Source organism: Ziziphus jujuba, chromosome 6 (assembly GCF_031755915.1).
Source record: "Ziziphus jujuba cultivar Dongzao chromosome 6, ASM3175591v1".
Taxonomy (NCBI): domain Eukaryota; kingdom Viridiplantae; phylum Streptophyta; class Magnoliopsida; order Rosales; family Rhamnaceae; genus Ziziphus; species Ziziphus jujuba.
In genome coordinates, this window is record NC_083384.1 from 15,415,394 (window position 1) to 15,434,092 (window position 18,699).

The window sequence follows — 18,699 nt, forward strand, 5'->3', positions numbered from 1 at the left end:
AATTCGGATAAACTAAGTCCCATAAATTATCTATTGATATAAATAAAGTTTCTGGAGTTCTCATTATTGTAATTCTCTACATCAATCTGAAGCACTATTGTAAAATATTTATGACTGCATGTCTATAACGTGAGGTAGAAGTATCTGTTAATGTTGTGAATGTGGCAAGTACACATGCTACCAACACAGAATGTATCATTCTGGGCGTGTATTCCTATTTTCTAATTGATAAACAGCATTTTCCTTACTTCTCTATTTTTTTTTTCTTTTGTTGTATCCTAGATGGTACTTCACCTTGCGGAGGCAAGTAGGCATTTTGGCTGTACTGAAATATTCAAAGAGCCCTCAAAATATGCATGGTCTGATTATTATGAACAACATTTTGTCATGCCTAGCAAAAGGATTGCTTTGGTGACAAATAAGCGAGTCATGCTGCTGCAGGTTAGTGAAAGAAACCATCCCTTGGTATAGTTAAAATTGTTCTTTATCAGATTCACAGTAACCAATGACAATTTGCTTCTTAGTGCCCGGATCCAGACAAGATGGATAAGAAACCTTGCAAAATTATGTGGGACGTACCTTGGGAAGAACTCATGGCTGTGGAATTAACTAAAGCAGGGCACAATCGACCATCTCACTTGATCCTTCATCTGAAAAACTTTAGGAGATCAGAAAGTTTTGTACGAGTTATAAAGGGCAGTCCTGAAGAAGAGATAGAGGGAAGAGTACCCCAAGCTGTTAGGATTTGTTCAATAATCAATAAGATGTGGAAAGCCTACCAGTCTGACATGAAATGCCTAATTTTGAAGGTTAGCACTGCACAAATTTTAATTTCTCTGAAAGGATAATATATGGAAGGCTGATTTGATTCTCCACTCCCAGGTTCCATCAAGCCAGAGACATGTGTACTTTGCTTGGAGTGAAGGTGATGGTAGAGAACCGCGAACAATAAAAAAGGCCATTGTTCAGTCAAGAGAGATTTCATCATACAGTTCTGCATCTAATGAAAGGAGATTCGTCAAACACACTATCAACTTCTCAAAAATTTGGAGCAGTGAACAAGAATCAAAAGGTCGATGCACATTGTGCAGAAAGCAGGTGTGTTTTTATCCATATCAAGGATTTTTGTTTTACCAATGCTGATTTTTATATTCCCATTATGTTGCAGTAAGAATTGGAAACTTGTTCTACTTTTTAGGTTTTGGAAGATGGTGAAATGTGTAGCATTTGGAGACCTATTTGTCCGGAAGGGTAATTGCAAATATTTCCTTATTTAATATCACTCAATTTATTTCTTTTCTTTTCTTTTCTTTTCTTTTTTTTTTTTTTTTTCTTTTTTTAATTTTTTTATCAGCAACTATGTTATTGCAGTAGTCCAGGGCATACACTGGAGGGTTTTTTTAGTTTGGAATCTTTTTATGAGTTTGCTTTGCTTAATACTTTGAATTTGTCTGGTTTATGATTCAGTTGTCTTATATCCCAAACAAAAAAAAAAAAAAAGAAGGTGCATTCTAACGGTTTTTGAAATCCATGTTTCAATCCAAAAATGCATGTCATGGGAGATTCAAAAACCATTCCATATAATTTCAGTAGAAATAAAAGTAGACTGCTTTCAAGAGTAACTTCAACAAATGGTTCCACCAAGGTGGTTGTCCATTAAACTCAAAATTAGTTTTCAAGGGCAAAACATATGACTGCAATACTTTGGTTTTCAATTGTAAGCCAAATGTGGATGTAATTAGTTTGAACCTTTTTATAAAATATTATCTTTGTAGGTTATCATTTGCATCAAGTTGAGTTTATGAAATTTTGAGGACATTTTTTTCTTAAGTTTGCATCTATTGCAATTTTTAAGATTTTCTTGTATCTGTCATGAACCAAGTTGATTGCTGAAAGGAATTGTTGCTTGAATTTTTCTTTTTATTGAAATGTGAACTTAACACATTTAATGGTGCTCATTATTTTGGCAAGCAAAGCCCCAGATCTTTATACAACTTTATCTTCCTTGTAAACTCTAAGCTTACTTCATTGAAATATGACAAGAACATTAGTACAAATTTACTACCACATACTACTACACTAACATTTATCATTTTTTGACATCTATTATGTTCCTCAGATATGTATCCGTTGGGGATATTGCTCGTGTTGGGAGCCATCCTCCTAATGTGGCTGCTGTTTACCATAATGTTAACAAGTTGTTCGCTCTTCCCATGGGTTATGATCTGGTAAGAAATATATTAGTAAATAAATAACTTAATTATAGAAATCCTTCTTAAAGTTTTTTTGTATTAAATTTATAGGTCTTATCTTAATTTGGCATCTCTCCTATTATACCTAAAAATTGTGGATGTAATTGCTTTTATATAGGGAGAGATTCCTTCGGTATTTATCCATCAAAGAGAGACATAGAGGGAGAGGGAGAGGGATTTATTAATTTCTTTATTTCTCTAGGGAGAGGGATTTATTAATTTCTTTATTTCTCTACTATCTTTTGCCAATATTGCTCTGGGATTATAATGGTCCCAACTTATTTCATTTCCGACCTTGGCCATTGCTGGTATTGTGGATCAATGTTATTCTGTGATGATAAAAAGTAAATAACTGTGAATTTCATCATTTAGGTTGGGCATATTCTAAAATGCATCGACTTGTGGACCACTTGTGCCTCGAAGATTTCTAACAAAAGTGTTCCATTGGCAGGTATGGCGGAACTGCATGGATGACTACACCACTCCAATATCAATTTGGCATCCAAGGGCACCTGAGGGGTACGTTTCTCCCGGATGCATTGCTGTCGCAAGTTTTGAACAGCCGGCACCTGATGATGTATACTGTGTGGCCGAATCACTGGCTGAGGAAACAGAATTCGAAGAGCAAAAGGTTTGGTCTGCTCCAGACTCTTATCCATGGACATGTCACATTTATCAAATCAAAAGCGATGCTCTTCACTTTGTGGCTCTAAGGCAAAGCAAAGAAGAATCGGACTGGAAACCTATGAGAGTTCTTGATGACCCTCAGCCTCTCTTGGAATCATTAAAACATCAGTGAATTTTTATGTTGCCGAGAAAGAAGACCCATTTTCAATTTGATTTGGTGATGAAAAAGAAAAACAAAAAGACCAATAATCTTGTACAGCGTATAGAAATGTGTCTCTTTTGTCAAAATCCAGTTTGGATGTGAATTCAATTTCATCAGAAAATTTTGGACCTCGCTATCAGTTTCAGCTATCATAGGGTGCAGTAAATGAAAATTATAAGGTTTTGTGTTTGCAAGTTGTGTCCACTGTTAGGAGTCCTTTTTTGTTGTCAGGGATTCCGTCTTCTAGTGTAATATTACAGTGTACATTTACTGTATTATAATTTTTGATAAACCTTGTATATTCCATTCTCTTGAGTGGAACATTGCCAATTTTTTTTCTCTATTTTTTAATAAGAATGAAAGGTGAAATTGTATTGCTTTACTTGTGTTCTGTTGTTTCTATTGATTTCAGTTACTTTAAGCTTATATAAATGTGGATAAACATATTATGGACTTACATGCCTGATTTATGTCAAAAGCACATTACCAGAAAAAAAAACAAAAAAAAAAAAAGTGGTGTTATTTAGATTGGTAGGAAGGAGGTTTAGTGGTAAGGAAAGTCAAATATATTGAATGAAAAACTTTAGATGACTTTCTTCATATTAATTATTTATTTCTTTTTAGGAAATTATTTTTCAGACCTTCAAGTGATTTATGATCAAAAAGTAAACGTATAATTTATTAAATCTTTAATTGGAGCTAATTTCTATTTGGAACTATGGTATTAACCCAAAAATAAAAATAAAAATAAAAATGAAAAACAGAAAAAATAAAAAAGATAAATTTATTTTGTCGCTGTAAAGCTTGGTCAAAAAATTTATTTGGACAACAGAAAACTAGCATTTAATTAAAAAGCTAAGGAGGATAGCTAAAGCCAAGGTTGGGCCAGGTGTCAAGAAATTAATGGGAGAGCCCAACTCTGTCGGCAATAATCAACTATTGTTTTTACAAAAACTGCCATTACCCGCCATCGCTCTGTACTTGATTCAACGACCTTCTCCAACCTCTCAGATCACACACACTCTCTCTCATTCACTCACACTCTTTCTCTCTCTTCACAGATTTTTTTCTCTCTCTAAAAAATCATAAATAAAGAAAAAAATGGACGGTCTGATCAAGGGTTTGATAGACGTGGCGCTCGGTCACGGCGACGATCGGGAAGAAGAATCGGGTCCAGAGTCCCGAGAGGAACGGTCCAGATCCACTTGGTCGGAGGTTAGCGTCCCCGCAAAAATGTTTTATTTTTTTATTTTTTTATTTTTTCAAATTCTGATATTAGCAGTTGGTGTTGCAGTTTAACTGTTTTGCTTTTGATGTGGTGGTGTGATAAAATACGCAGGTGGTGTCGGGTGAGCACGATAAGGATGAAGGAGGAGGCATTGATCGTCGCGCACATGGCTGTAATAGATGGAATGCAGAGGTTTGACTTTTGAGTTGGATTCGATTTCTACATTTGGATTTTTGATTGAAATTAAATTTTTAAGGAAAAATAATAATAATAATAATAATAAATAAATATAAATTTTGTTTTTCGCAGGAACCGAGTAATTTGAGACATGAAGATCCTCCGAGGCGAACCCAGAAGGTGAATTCATGATTATTATTATTATTATTGTTAATTTTTGTTTTGTGGTTTTTATCTGGGTTTGAATTTAAAATTGAAATAATAGTAATTAAAATTAAATTAACGTTTTTCTATGTAACGTTTCCATTATCTGTGATATTCAAATCCAGATTACAAATGAGTATGGAAGGACTGAAGGGAGTTATGAACAAAGCCAATGGAGCCGAAAGGTTTATTTTTAATTATATATATATATATATATATGGAAATTCTACGGTGAGGACGGTCCGCATGAGTACCGCAGTATTAGTGATGGTTTCTTATAGTATTAATGATGTTTTTTTAGAAAATCGTCACTAATACTATGAAAAACTATCACCAATATTGTAGTGTGCATGAGGACCGTCCGCACCATAGACTGATATATATATATATATATATATTTAATGCTTTGGTGTGTTTTATAGTTTAATGGAATCCATCTTGGAACTATTTTTGGATTGCATTAACTATTTCACATAGGAGGAGGACAGTGAAAGAAACAATGATGATGGTTGGGAGACTGTTGGCAAAAAACCCCAAAGGCGACAATATAAGGTTTGTTTTTTCATCACACACATCAAAAAGCACATGAACATCATGCCAGGCTTTATTATTTCTGGATGGCACTATCTTACTATCTTAATATTTTCTAGTTTCAGTTTCTGGTATAAGAATTCCTTTTCTTGTTCTGGGTTTTAAACAAAAATCATTCTAGTTATACTTTTTTGGCCTTATGAATTCCATTTCTTGTTCTGGGTTTAAACAATACTAAGTTAATATTAATTGAAAACCTTGCATGCACGTTCCTAATTTCTACTTGCCATTGTTAATTTGCCATATAGTTGGTTTCCCAATATTCCTACAGTTCTTTTTGTATGATAATATAGTTATAAGTATGACCTAGGTATAAAGCGTCATTTATTATCACTGTTCAGTGCTCTCCATAAATGATAAAATGAAGCATTAGCAGGTTCAGACGGAGAAGTGGCATGGATATAAACGGCCTGCAAATGAGCAAGAATATTCTGATGAGGTTGACATTGGTATAGAACCCTCGGATGAAGAGCTTAATGACTTGTCACAAGCATGCAAGAGACTATGGGAGCTTGATATAAACCGCTTGGTACCTGGAAAGGACTATGAAATTGATTGTGGTGAAGGGAAGAGGGTTCGCCAAAGGGGCGACGTTGCAGAAGGAAGCTTGTTTACATGGCTAAATGAAGATGTATTCAGAAGACCTACTTTTTCTCGTTTCTGTTCTCTTCTAGATAACTACAACCCAAATCAAGGATGCAAAGAAGTTCTCACATCTGAAGAGAGGCAAGAGCAAGCTGCATTCATAGAAGAAATTAGCAGAACTGCGCCCATTAAATATCTTCACAAGTACCTTGCATCCAAGCGCATTGTATCTGAAAACGTCCAAGATTTTAAGAGATTGATGACTCGTCTCTGGTTTGATCTCTATGGCCGAGGTGGTTCATCCTATTCTTCCTCTGCTTTTGAGCATGTCTTTGTTGGAGAAGTTAAGCAACAGGGAGAACAAGAGATTTCTGGCTTCCATAATTGGCTTCAGGTGTGTATCACTAGTTGTTCTTTCCATATATTTCTTGTATGGTGGTGAACTTATGTCTAAAGTTTTTTCTGGACCCTTACTCAATAGGGCAATGAAAAGAGGAGAACGGGGACAACTGACTACTTTAAAAAGTTTTTTTCTTTTTATTTCTACTTTTTCTATTTTTCTGGTGGGGTGGGGTTAGATGTGGGGCCAGCCAAGTTAATTTGGGCTACAGGTTAAAATATAGAAATTAATGATTTTCATCTAGCCGTATTATGGGCAGATCTTCCTAATTATTGATGGATAAGAATTATGTAATTGAATTTTAATTATAAAGTAGAAATAGTTACAGAAAAATTATAGTGGCCCTTACTAATCACATAATGCTATAGCTGAGGGAAAGCTCACACCAATTAGTTGGTACTGATGCTTCATAAAGTTTCTAGGTTCTGATACTGCACTATAGAATACAATGGAAGATACTATAATAGAACGTCGATCACCAAAACAACCTTTTTCCTTTGGGAGGGAGGAGAGTTGCATTATCATCTTTATTCTTCTCAGTCTTTCTTAATTATTTTATTTTCATAGTGAAGGTGAGGTTTAAGTTTATGCTATTTTTCTTCCCAGTTTTACCTTGAAGAAGCGAAAGGAAGGGTTGACTATCAAGGTTATATTTTCCCTCGGCGACGTGGGCATACTGTAAGTGACTTTTCCTTCATTTTATTTGAATTGAATACCCGGAAAATAGATGCAATGGAATGGCTAACGAGAGAACAAGCAAATGCATGCTAAGAGAGAAAATCATGGGCAGCTATATATTTCGTTTTCGAGTGTATGTGACTTGCATAATTTATGGAACATAATATCTTGGGGTAAAATCATGCATCATCTTCTTATTTTATATCTCTCCTGACAAGATATTATGTGCCTTTTTTTGGGTCCTGCACTGACTTTGTAATGCTTCCTTCCAACCAACTTGCAGCCAGACTCTCAAACCCAAGTACTTACACTACAGTTCGAGTGGAATGGTATTCTGAAATCGGTATCCAGCACTTTGATTGGAGTTAGCCCAGAATTTGAAATTGCATTATACACTCTGTGTTACTTTGTTGGTGGAGAGGATAACTACATTGAGTTAGGTCCATATCCAGTGAATATCAAATGTTACCGTTTTGGAGATAGAATCGGGTCAGTTTTTCCCATTGCAGAGTGTTGAATTCAGTTCTGATTTGATCCATCTATTTCACTGTGAAACCCCTAGTCATATAATTAAGTAAAAACTTAATATTGTAAGTGTAGAAATACTTGGAATAATTTGCATGGAAATGTGTAGTGATAGTTTATGATCATATTTATCATAAAGGATTTTACTAATTTGATCTTATTGAAGCTTGCAGAAAATTTTCCTGATATTTAAAACTATTTTCTTTACTTCTTTTTCATTTTGTTACCTTTTCCCCAAAAGCTAGACTGGTATTCCATGGGCTGAAGTTTTCCCGTACAATTTTTCCCTTAAGACCTCATACTATTTGTATATATACATATGTATAAGGCTTATGATTTCTGTGATCTTCATGGGATGTGTATCTGCAAGTGAACCTTATTAGGGCCACCACTTATAATGGTCAAAATGCAACAGCTACCGGGAAGCTACCTCCTCAGCCTTTTTACTTTTTTAAGAGAAGGTGGTTTTTGGTCATTGCCATACTTTATTACTTGAAGTTTAATTACAGGATTGTATAAATGGGAAATGGACCTGTGAAAAGGATAAGATACAGAACCTTTTTAGGAGATTCCTTTTCCATAATATATATATATATATATATATTAGATTATCAAGAGCCTTACAGAAGCAGACATGACCAATTTTTTGAAATATCTTCTTTAGTTAAAGATATTATTAGCTCTACTAGATTTTTTGAAGTCTCTTTATATTTTATTTTTTATTTTTTAATCTTTTTTGGGGTGGGGGCTAATGTCTGAAGCGAGGTTATTGGCTTTGTAGGCAAAAATAAATCCATCCTATCTCTCATCTATTTCATCTTTCTTGCTTTTTGCTTCTAGTATATTGGTCGTTATTTTATTCTTTCTTTTTTATCTTTCTAATCTGAAGCAGGAGATTAGAACCCGGTTCCCAAGCATTATGCAATAATAAGCTTTTTTGGAGAAACTCAATTTTGGGCGTCTTTCATTTTGTCCAATGTCATCCTTATAATTTTTATTTTTATTTTTTGAAAATTACAAAACTTCCTTAAAATTGAAATTTTTTATTGTTTCCATTAAAAGGCATAATGACTTTTGAATAAAAAACTCTTCTTTTTTAATCGACTTACTCACAAAAGATGAGAAGCTATGCCAATGTATATGGAGCTAAAAGCTCTTCTCCTAATTTACTCACATTTATACTTCGTGCCTCTTTACGGAGCCTAGACCTCTTGTATGAATGGCTTTTATAGCGTCGATCATCTATGGTTAGCCTATGTTCTTTCTAATCCCTTTTCTTTGCAGGATAAAGGTTTTGATGCCATTTCAATTTAGTCTTATTACGGTGCCATGTTAAAGCAAAAAGACTCTAAGTGACATGTCAAGCTAATTTTTCAATTTCTTACCATTCTTCTTGAAAAAATAAATATAATTTCTTTATTTTTTCTCTTAGAAAAAAAAAAAGAAAAAAGGAAACAAGAAATAAAATCTCCAATTCCTAAAACGGATTTGCTTGTTTGGTAAGGAGAGAGCTAGGCACGTAAATGGCCACATAGGTAGAAAGGTGGTAGGGTTTTGATTTAAGATGTGGGGTTGGAAATGATTTACGTTTCAGCAATGGAGAACACAAGCAATATTAAAAGGAATTAGAGAAGCAAGTTTTTGAAACTTTTGTAGGGGACCTCTTCATGTTAGTCGCCACAAGACAAATACAGTTCTCGTAGTGCAAGTATGAAAACCCACAAAACAAAATGACTTTTTCTCTCTTCAAACAATATACAAATTCCCCATCATGACAACGAAACTATGAGATAATATTATCCAAACAAAATTTGATCCCAGCATCTCACGTTTTGAATTAATGTGTTGTATCTTTGCATGAACTAGTAGGTTATCCCACTTGTTTCCACCTGCAAAGAATTGGCCACATATTATATGTATACATACTCTTTTTTTGTTTTTGTTTTTGTCTTTTTTTTTTTTTTTTTTTTGGGTAATGATATGTATATATAATCAGACTCATATAAAATTGTTATAATATTAGTTTTACTTTTATCATGAAAACTTTTTTAATTAATTATTGAATCATATTTAATAGACCGAAATTTATATATAGTAAACAATTAAAAATCTGTATTGATAAAATATAAACCACTAAACATTTTTAAATTTAAATGATTAAATAGCTAATTAAATAAATAATGATAAATTTTACAATCAACTCAACCTAATATGATATATATGTAATTTTGATCCATTGGAAATATATAGTAATTGCATATGCATCATTTTCTATTTCTTTAAAAAACTGCTTACTATTGAATCTATGACTCACCAATATTATATCTGCCTTTTCAATTTTTACCATTAAAGTCCCAATTTCTTTTTAGCTGAAAACCGCTAAAGTCCTTATGGACAATAAGAATTGGAAAACGCACTTTCTACCACATATCAGGTTGTGATACTTTGAAGTCTTAACAAGTAAAAGGAACATAAAAACAAAAACAAAAACAAAAACAAAAAGGCCCCATTTATAAGCTCATGTCCATTTTTCCTTTTCCTTTTTTCCCTTTAAAAAAAAAGAAAAAAATTGTTTCGCTTTTGTTTCTTCTCATAAATTGAGAGAGGGAAAGAATTAAAGAGATAAGGTCTGATGAGCTCCACAAAAATTGTAATGGTAGGGCTAAAAAGCATACATGACCACAGCTAAGCTCAATTTGAATAAAAAACCAAACCATCAACCTCAAGCAGCAAGAGATTCGAATCTATCCCACTTGTTTAGACTCTCTTTCAAACTTGCTTAGTTATTTTATTTGATTTTATTTTTTATATTTCTTATCTGTGAAAAGTTGTATATATGCTTTTTCTTTGAAATATTTATTTATGCATTTCCACGTAGATTTTATCATCACCATTTATATAGTAACCCTAATTAATTGGTAACAAACTATCAAATATCATCTTCTCGAAGGTAATTGAAACCTTGGACAATAATGTTATATTATATATGTATATACATACACGAGCACGCTAACATCTTGACAGAATTTTCAATCAATTTTTTAATTAAGATTAAGATTTTAAATCGCATTAAACTTTATAAATGTTTATAAAAGTAGTTTATTAAATCCATATAAATCACTATTGTGTAATATCAATGAATTTTTTATCTAAAAATTTTTTATTTAAAATTTATTCAAAATCAACTTACATTGAAAAAATCACTTATTCATTAGAAAAAAATGATTTATTGTCCGATATAAATTAATCATGGACAAAAATTTCATCCAACATCATCAATGGATAAAGAAAGAATTTCTAATATATATAATATGATCTCTAGAAATGACTTTAATTAGAAAAGTACAAATAAATTGTTGAACGAACTCATAAAATAGAAAAATAAAAATAAAAATTACAACTATAATATGAAGCAGACAAAATTGGGGTCAAAAAATTCAGTAGTACCTCAATTCCTTATAACGTGTTCAAATCCAGCTGCATACGGAATATCAAATCGCATCTCTTAAGATGCTGACATATAATTGACATTTTACAAAGAACATGTCTTTACCTTGAGGTATTTAATTTCCCTTAAACCGAGTCTATATTAAAAAGTATCAAACATGTGATTTCAAAGTTTCCTTGTTAATAATGGTATGGAAATAGAAAAATGTGGACAGTTTATATGATCCCAAGCTAATGATAAGATACTCAGTCTATGAGATAATGACTTATAAAATATTTATAAAACAATATTGAGTGACATATATACATACATTTCTTTGTTTATAAATATTGTTTTAGCAATATTGAGTGACATATATACATATGTATATATATATATATATATTATATACGGGAGCAGAATCAGCAAAGAATATTGAAAGGAATTTTCACTGAAAATTATAAGTGAAGACTTGCTGCAACCACATGTTTTTTCCAATTGAGAAGAGCCTTCTGGTCTTTCTTATCCTAAATCAGCCAAAACCAAGAAAAAATAATAATAGAAAAATTCTAAGATTTTATGATCCACATAAAAAGAATTTTTATTCTTTTGAGGAGAATAATGACCAAAGAGATCCGACCTTAAAATGGTGGGGTTTGTCATATTTGGAAAACAAAACCACATCATCACAAAGAAATACAGATAGGATTTGAGAGTATAATTAGGATTCTTAGATTTCAATTTTTTTTTTCTTTTTTTCCCCATCTGAGCCTATATTTCTTTATTTTTCAACTTTTATAAATCATTTAATGTAGTGATTTTCATTTTGATATTCAATTAAAGAAAAGTCAATCATCCTAATACAAATTCAAAGTCGTATGTAAAAAAACCAATTACCTATATCGACGAATAATATCTATCATCCAAAAAAAAAAAAAAAAGAAAGAAAGAAAGAAAGAAAAATATCCAACAAATGCTAAAGATCTTAAATTTGTTTTTAGTTTACACTATAACACATCATCGGAAAGAAAAATATCCAACAAATGCTAAAGATCTTAAATTTGTTTTTAGTTTACACGATAATACATCATATATTTAATTAATTGTCTTAATAAACCCTTTAACCCCTTAAGATTACTTAAAGGCTAAAAGCTCATAAAGTCGATATCGTAGTGAAGAAGAAAAACTAAATACAAAAGATTTAAGAGAGAATCATGATATTATATAATATATGAATGATTAATTATATAGAAAACACAAAATAATGTGACATTGTTTTATGGGATTTACACAAAATAATGCGATATTGTTTTATGGGATTTACTTATTGATAAATCTAGGTTATATTAATCTGTTAAAACTATTAATGTATATATTGCATGAATATAAGTATAAAAAATAAAAATAAAAAAGTATTTGTTTCATGTTAGGTATCCTTTTTTTTTTTTTTTTGGGGTGAAATAGGTATCCAAAATTTGAAAAATAAATGTTGTGACTTCTAGTAATATATTCTGTAATATAATCTTATTGTATTGCCAACTGTACATCTATAACCATACGTAAAAATATTAAGATAAATTTAAATATATATATATATATATATTTTTTTTTCATTTTGAAAAAAAAAAAAAAAAAAAAAAAAAAACAAGAAGAAAAAGCCCCCTTGGACTACGACAGGTACATGCATATTTAACATGTTGCGGTAGTCAAAATATCATAATGGTCGTGTGTGTGTGTGTGTGTGTGTGTGTGTATTCATCAACGTAGAGATATTTCCTGTTTCTCTACTAGTTTTAAATTTCAAGGTGCACGAAGAAAAATACTTAATTTGTTTCTGGACCATCTATATACTGATTATAATAGACTAAAATAAAAAGCAATTTTAGGTCAACTTTAAAGTTTTTACTTGTTTACTTTTTCTTCTCCAAAACAAATAATCTTAATGAATAAATGTTTTCCACGCGTTTTCAAATTTTGAATTTCTCTTTTACAATAAAATTAGAGTTTTTTTATTTCCATATAGGAATAATACTATATCCCTTAACGTAGTTAATCAAAATTTATAAATATAAAGCATATGATTATATGCTAAGCAAATTTATCACAATTAAAATACCAATCATATATTACCTTTTTTGTTAATAAAGTCAAATTCAAAATTTGATAAATTAATAAAGTCATTTTTTATCTTTTTGGTTTTTATAATCAAAGGAATGGATGAAAAAGTTGAAACGCCTTCAAGAAAAACTGAAATTAAATAAAAAGAAAATTGTTTTTGATGTCTTTCATATTGATGATAAGAATTGGAGGGAAAAAAAAAAGAACCTAATGAAAATGACATTGAAAAGTTAAGCTAACTATTTTTTATTTTATGCACTTTTTCTCTTTTAAACCAAGGAGCCCACCATTATTGTCTTCTTTAAAAAAAAAAATTTGAAAATAAGAATTTGAATTTATTTCTATAAAAAACTCCCTCATCCATTCCCTACTCTAATTCCCCCCTCTTTCTCTTTTCAACAAAAAAAACTCAGCAAAAGAAAAATTACACAAAAAAGAAAAAAGAAAAAAATGGCTCTCACGTTACGTTCTTCAACTTCTTTCATCAACCTTCAAGAAACCAAGGGTCTCAAAACTCCTGATGATTTCTCTGCACCTACAATATGCTTCCCACAAACCAAACCAATATCACACCGTCTTCGTGCAAAGGGTTCAATGCAAGAAGCACAGCTTTCGCCGGAGAAAATCTCCACCTGCGCCAGTGAGAAAATAGAGAAGCTCCATGCACTGTCCGGTCCTCATACCCACAAAAATGATTCAAGAGTTCCTGTGTTCGTGATGTTGCCGCTGGACACGGTTAGTCTGGAAGGTAATTTGAACAAACCAAGAGCCATGAATGCAAGTTTGATGGCTTTGAAGAGTGCAGGAGTTGAAGGAGTCATGGTGGATGCTTGGTGGGGTTTGGTTGAGAAAGATGGACCTTTGAAGTATAACTGGGATGGTTATGCAGAGCTTGTTCAAATGGTACACAAACATGGTTTGAAGCTCCAAGTAGTTATGTCTTTTCATCAGTGTGGAGGAAATGTTGGTGACTCATGCAGGTATATACCAAATAAATTCTCACCCTCTTTTAGCATTTTCCTTTTCTACATGTCTTCTTTTTTATGTCTAAATGATACTGAACGACTTCTAATTATATGTTATCCGATATCAGTGTTTTATGTTATGATTTCCAGATAGAAAATATTTGAGTTTTCTCATGCAAATTGTGGGTTCTTTTTCGTTTCATTAGTAACTTTTTGTTAATGATAATTAGAAACCGAGTAAATTAAAATCTTCTCTAAACCATCTTTGTCAATGATTTTGTAGCGTTCCTTTACCTCCATGGGTGCTTGAAGAAATCAGCAAGAACCCTGATCTTGTATATACAGACAGATCAGGGAGGAGAAACCCAGAGTACATTTCCTTGGGCTGTGATTCATTGCCTGTTCTCAAAGGAAGAACGCCGATTCAAGTCTATGCTGATTATATGAGGAGCTTCCGTGACAGGTTCAGAGATTACTTGGGAGATGTTATTGTGGTAATTACATCCATCCTATTCTCTATTTGAGATTTATGGTTTCAGGGTCATAAGGGTCATTTTAGGTAGTTCCAATTGCTTCAAATTGCTTCAGCTGATACGTGTTTGGATAGACAGAAAAAAGAAAAAGAAAGAGTTTCTTTTCTTTTTTTGTATGAGTCATGAAAGGTGTTCTCCTGAGTACAAAACGAGAAGCGTATACCTGTCAAACTAAAAATATATCTCTTTTTTCACTAAACGGTTTAGGCAAGTTTTGGTAAACAAGAACAGTTCCAGCCACACACGTTTTTTTAAACCAGATGACAAAAAATAAAAACAAAGATACATTAAAAAGTATATTATAAATAAATAATACAGAAAGGATAGCCCACCATAAATAAAGAAAAATATTTCAAATTAGAGCACAAGTGCTAAAAATTTCAATTTCTTTTGACTGGAATAAGTAATTAATCTTAAGATTTTATAAAGTGAACCCTCTATGTTGAAGGGATTTTTAAACTTGCTTCCTCTTGTTATTGATTATTTAGTATCTATTTGATTTTATAACCTTGCAAGTTAAGGAATTGTTTCTTTTAGATTTAGAAACTCAAACTTCTAATTCTTGATCTTCTACAGGAAATTCAAGTGGGAATGGGTCCCTGTGGCGAGCTGAGATATCCATCTTATCCAGAAAGCAACGGAATTTGGAGGTTTCCTGGGGTCGGTGAATTCCAATGCTATGACAAGGTAATCCTTGTCATCAATTCAAAAACAAACAATTAACCAGTTTGGACAATTCAAACAACTGACCTATATATATATATATATATATATTTAAATATCATGATATATAAATTATCTAGCAACCCTAAAAGACCTGGACTTATGGTATAAAATTTTATTGTAAATAAGTTTTCCACGTGATGCAGTATATGAGAGCTTCCCTGGAAGCATCAGCCGACACCAACGGAAAGAAAGAGTGGGGAAGAAGCGGACCCCATGACTCTGGCCAGTATAATCAATTTCCTGAAGAAACCGGATTTTTCCAAAGAGAAGGAACTTGGAACACCGAGTATGGACAATTCTTCCTTGAATGGTACTCCGGGAAGCTATTAGCACATGGTGATAAAATCCTGGAAGCAGCAAAAGGAGTGTACAAAGGAACTGGAGCAAAACTATCTGGGAAAGTAGCCGGAATCCATTGGCATTATGGAACAAGATCTCATGCAGCTGAATTAACAGCAGGATACTATAACACCAGGCATCATGATGGTTACATTCCAATAGCACATATGTTGGGAAAACATGATGTTGTATTTAACTTCACCTGCATGGAAATGAAGGACAGAGAGCAGCCAGAACACGCAAAGTGCTCGCCAGAGGGTTTAGTCCGGCAAGTAAAGATGGCAACTCGCACAGCTGGAGTTGAACTTGCAGGGGAAAATGCATTAGAAAGGTATGATTCCGGTGCATATGCACAAGTTTTGGCCACAAGTAGGTCCGATTCAGGTAATGGTTTGAGTGCATTCACATATCTAAGAATGAATAAGAAGCTGTTCGAAGGGGATAACTGGAGGCACTTGGTGGAGTTTACGAAAAGCATGTCCGAAGGTGGTAGGAGCAAAAGACTTTCAGAGTCCGACTCCACTGGGACAAACCTTTACGTTGGATTTGTCAAAGAGAAGAATGTGAAGACAATGAAGGAGGCTGCTCTTGTGTAAAACTTGTACATGTCTATATGTTCATGCATAAAAGATATAGTTTAGTGTAATATGAGTATAGAGAGAAGAAAAGGGAGAACAGAGGGAACTTATATGCTTACCCTATAGTTTTGCATTATCTGCCAAAAACCAAGATAATTCAAAAAACACAAAAATATAACTGTATTTATATCTCCATAGAATGAATTGTTAGTTAGTATTCATTCAAACCAGATATCACTTAAAGAGTCCTCCTAGGATTCTCCAGAAGACTAATTAGTCCAATGTGTCACACTTTATCCAATGGAAAATCCATTTGTCTCTCTCAATTCTAAACATCTCATCACAATTTTCAAATATTTTCTCATATTTGGTTATCCCGGCAACCAGATCTATATTTGCAATTAGAAGCTAATTTCTTCAACAGATTTACCAAAGGGTGAACAAAAATAAAGGCTTCCAAAACTATTTAGAAGAACCAATACAAGAAAATTCAAAGGTTCTTCATTTGGTACATAACAGCAGCCAAATAATCTATTATTAGCAGCATATATGCTCTGCATAACATTTATTAATGCAATAAATTAAACTCAAGAAATTAATATGTAATAACTATGCCACAACAACAGATCTTCATCCTCAAAAAGAAGTCAACAAAAAGCCAATAATTTGAGGTGATTGATTATCTAATGTAAGAACATTCCATAGTCAAAGGATAATCTAAAAAACTCATTATAAAACCAGTAAAGATGGCCCAGGAAGCAAGTGCTCTCAACAAAGATCTGAATGCCAAGAAGAACTATTGCTTGACTTGATCCCTATCTTTAAGGATTAAACCCGTTTCCTCATAGCTGACTTTATGTCTCCAAACCACAATCCAAGTACCTGAATATTCTTCAATTTAAATAAAATCCATATTTGAGAGTAAGCTAAGAAAACAAAGAAAGAAAGCAATTGGACCACTGGTGTTTGAAAAAGTATAATTTTCTACGTTCCAGAACAAATAGGTCTTTTCCTTACTAGTTTTCATGGTTTCTTTTCTATTTAGAGAAAGCAGAAACTACCCGGAGGTAAAAGAGACGGGCATAAGTGTAAATTTCTTTTAATCATATGAACCTTCCCCATTAGATTTACCCATGAATAGGCAAAGTCACAGTCATTAATCTTCTGTATTTTGTTTGATTCCCTCTTTATATTTCACTGCCATGATTGCTTCTATATTGTATGTTCATTCACCTAAACCGCTCCTAAATACAGAGAAACCTATGCAGTTTTCAGTTCTGGATTTTTGCCCCCAATTGTACCAACACACACACACACACACATATTATATATATATATATATATATATAGAATTTTGCTATAGGGACGAGAGGACTTATCCTTTCTATAATGTGCACGGCCACGTCAGGCAATATGTTGCATGATAGAGGTCTCCAACAACATGTTGTCTGACACTGGGTGCACAAATTCTAAAGAGGACCAGGACTGTAAATATATAACTACAGAGAAACCTAAAATGGCTCCAACCCAAAAAATCCTAAAGTCTAAGGGAGAAGAAAAGGGAACACTCGTACAAATTGAACCCAGAAAAGAAAAGAAAAAATTTATATTAATTTAGAAGGCCTAAATGATGAAATGTAGCTAACAAAATCTGAAAATCTAAGCTCCCTCATGCTTTAAACTAGTCCAGAAAACTAAACCCATAAAATTTCAACACTAAATTCATGTGCTTAAACAACAATTACTGAATAGCAATAAAAAAAATTACTTTAAATCAATAAAAAAGTAATAGAGATTAAATACCACTCATTGGATTCAAGAATGAGATGGTGGAGGATTGGGTTCGGGATTTCCTCGACGAAGATCTTCGATCAGCTTGCCCAGCTCTTGTCGAGCAGATTCTCTACCAAACATGAACCCGTACCTGAGAAAATTCGAATAATTAGTTTTTTATATAAATTGGAAATATTAGGGAGACATGAAAGCACCAAAAAAAAAAAAAAAGGAGAGAGCAAGAGAGAAAGTGAGGATGAAACCAGAAGGAAACAGCAGAGAAAACTCCAGCAGTGACTACTGTGTGAAGCAAAGTGAAGGTTTTCTCCATTTTTTTTTTTTATTTTTTTTTTTTCGTACCTGGGGCTTCACAAACTTTGCATAAAAGCTTTCAAACAAACATTCAGGTTTGGGTTTTCAAAGGGTTTTAAGTTTTTTCTGAAAATTAGATGGTTTTAATTTGATTTTGGCTTCTCGTTCTTGTTTGTTTCTTGGAAAATTAGTAAAGAAAAGCGAAAATTTAAATCATAATTTATGCATGTTATAAAAATTCTAAATGATAAAAAAATAAATAAATAAATAAAGACCCTTAAAAAATAATAAATTATTTATAAAATCTAAAATAAATGGAAAATTATTGTTATAAAATATATTATTTTATTTATTTCATATACTTTTTATATTTATATTTATTATTTAGGAAAAGGTACTTATAACATTTTTTTACTATGTATTTTTTTAATAAAATTTTTACTTTTTCAAAAAAAAAAT

The 18,699-nt window shown here is 32.3% G+C and overlaps 3 protein-coding genes across 4 annotated transcripts in view; all 3 read left to right on the plus strand.

The window, feature by feature from the left end:
• The window catches only part of LOC107430407 (uncharacterized), a 46,784-nt gene extending 43,321 nt beyond the window's left edge, over positions 1-3,463 (plus strand). Inside the window, exons 59-64 of the mRNA XM_048464611.2 lie at positions 283-441; positions 525-809; positions 883-1,098; positions 1,199-1,251; positions 2,120-2,228; positions 2,704-3,463. Of these exons, the coding sequence (XP_048320568.2) occupies positions 283-441; positions 525-809; positions 883-1,098; positions 1,199-1,251; positions 2,120-2,228; positions 2,704-3,051 (1,170 nt within the window). The 3' untranslated portion in view covers positions 3,052-3,463. The remainder of the gene's footprint in view (positions 1-282; positions 442-524; positions 810-882; positions 1,099-1,198; positions 1,252-2,119; positions 2,229-2,703) is intronic.
• A 518-nt stretch (positions 3,464-3,981) lies between these two features.
• LOC107430408 (uncharacterized) lies at positions 3,982-7,629 on the plus strand. Of its 2 annotated transcripts, none has more exons than XM_060818373.1 (8): positions 3,982-4,296; positions 4,421-4,501; positions 4,619-4,666; positions 4,816-4,875; positions 5,168-5,242; positions 5,655-6,260; positions 6,873-6,944; positions 7,228-7,629. In XM_060818373.1, exons 1-8 carry the CDS (start codon positions 4,183-4,185, stop codon positions 7,459-7,461), a joined length of 1,290 nt encoding a protein of 429 aa, XP_060674356.1. In that variant the 5' UTR covers positions 3,982-4,182; the 3' UTR covers positions 7,462-7,629. The 2 variants fall into 2 exon arrangements, with proteins under 2 accessions (XP_060674356.1, XP_015896728.3); XM_016041242.4 differs by having other exon boundaries at positions 3,986-4,296; positions 5,658-6,260.
• Positions 7,630-13,372: 5,743 nt separating this feature from the next.
• On the plus strand, positions 13,373-16,387 carry LOC107430415 (beta-amylase 3, chloroplastic). The gene is made up of 4 exons (XM_016041247.4): positions 13,373-13,994; positions 14,263-14,473; positions 15,089-15,199; positions 15,382-16,387. Exons 1-4 carry the CDS (start codon positions 13,465-13,467, stop codon positions 16,171-16,173), a joined length of 1,644 nt encoding a protein of 547 aa, XP_015896733.3. The 5' UTR covers positions 13,373-13,464; the 3' UTR covers positions 16,174-16,387.
• Positions 16,388-18,699: the final 2,312 nt, after the last annotated feature.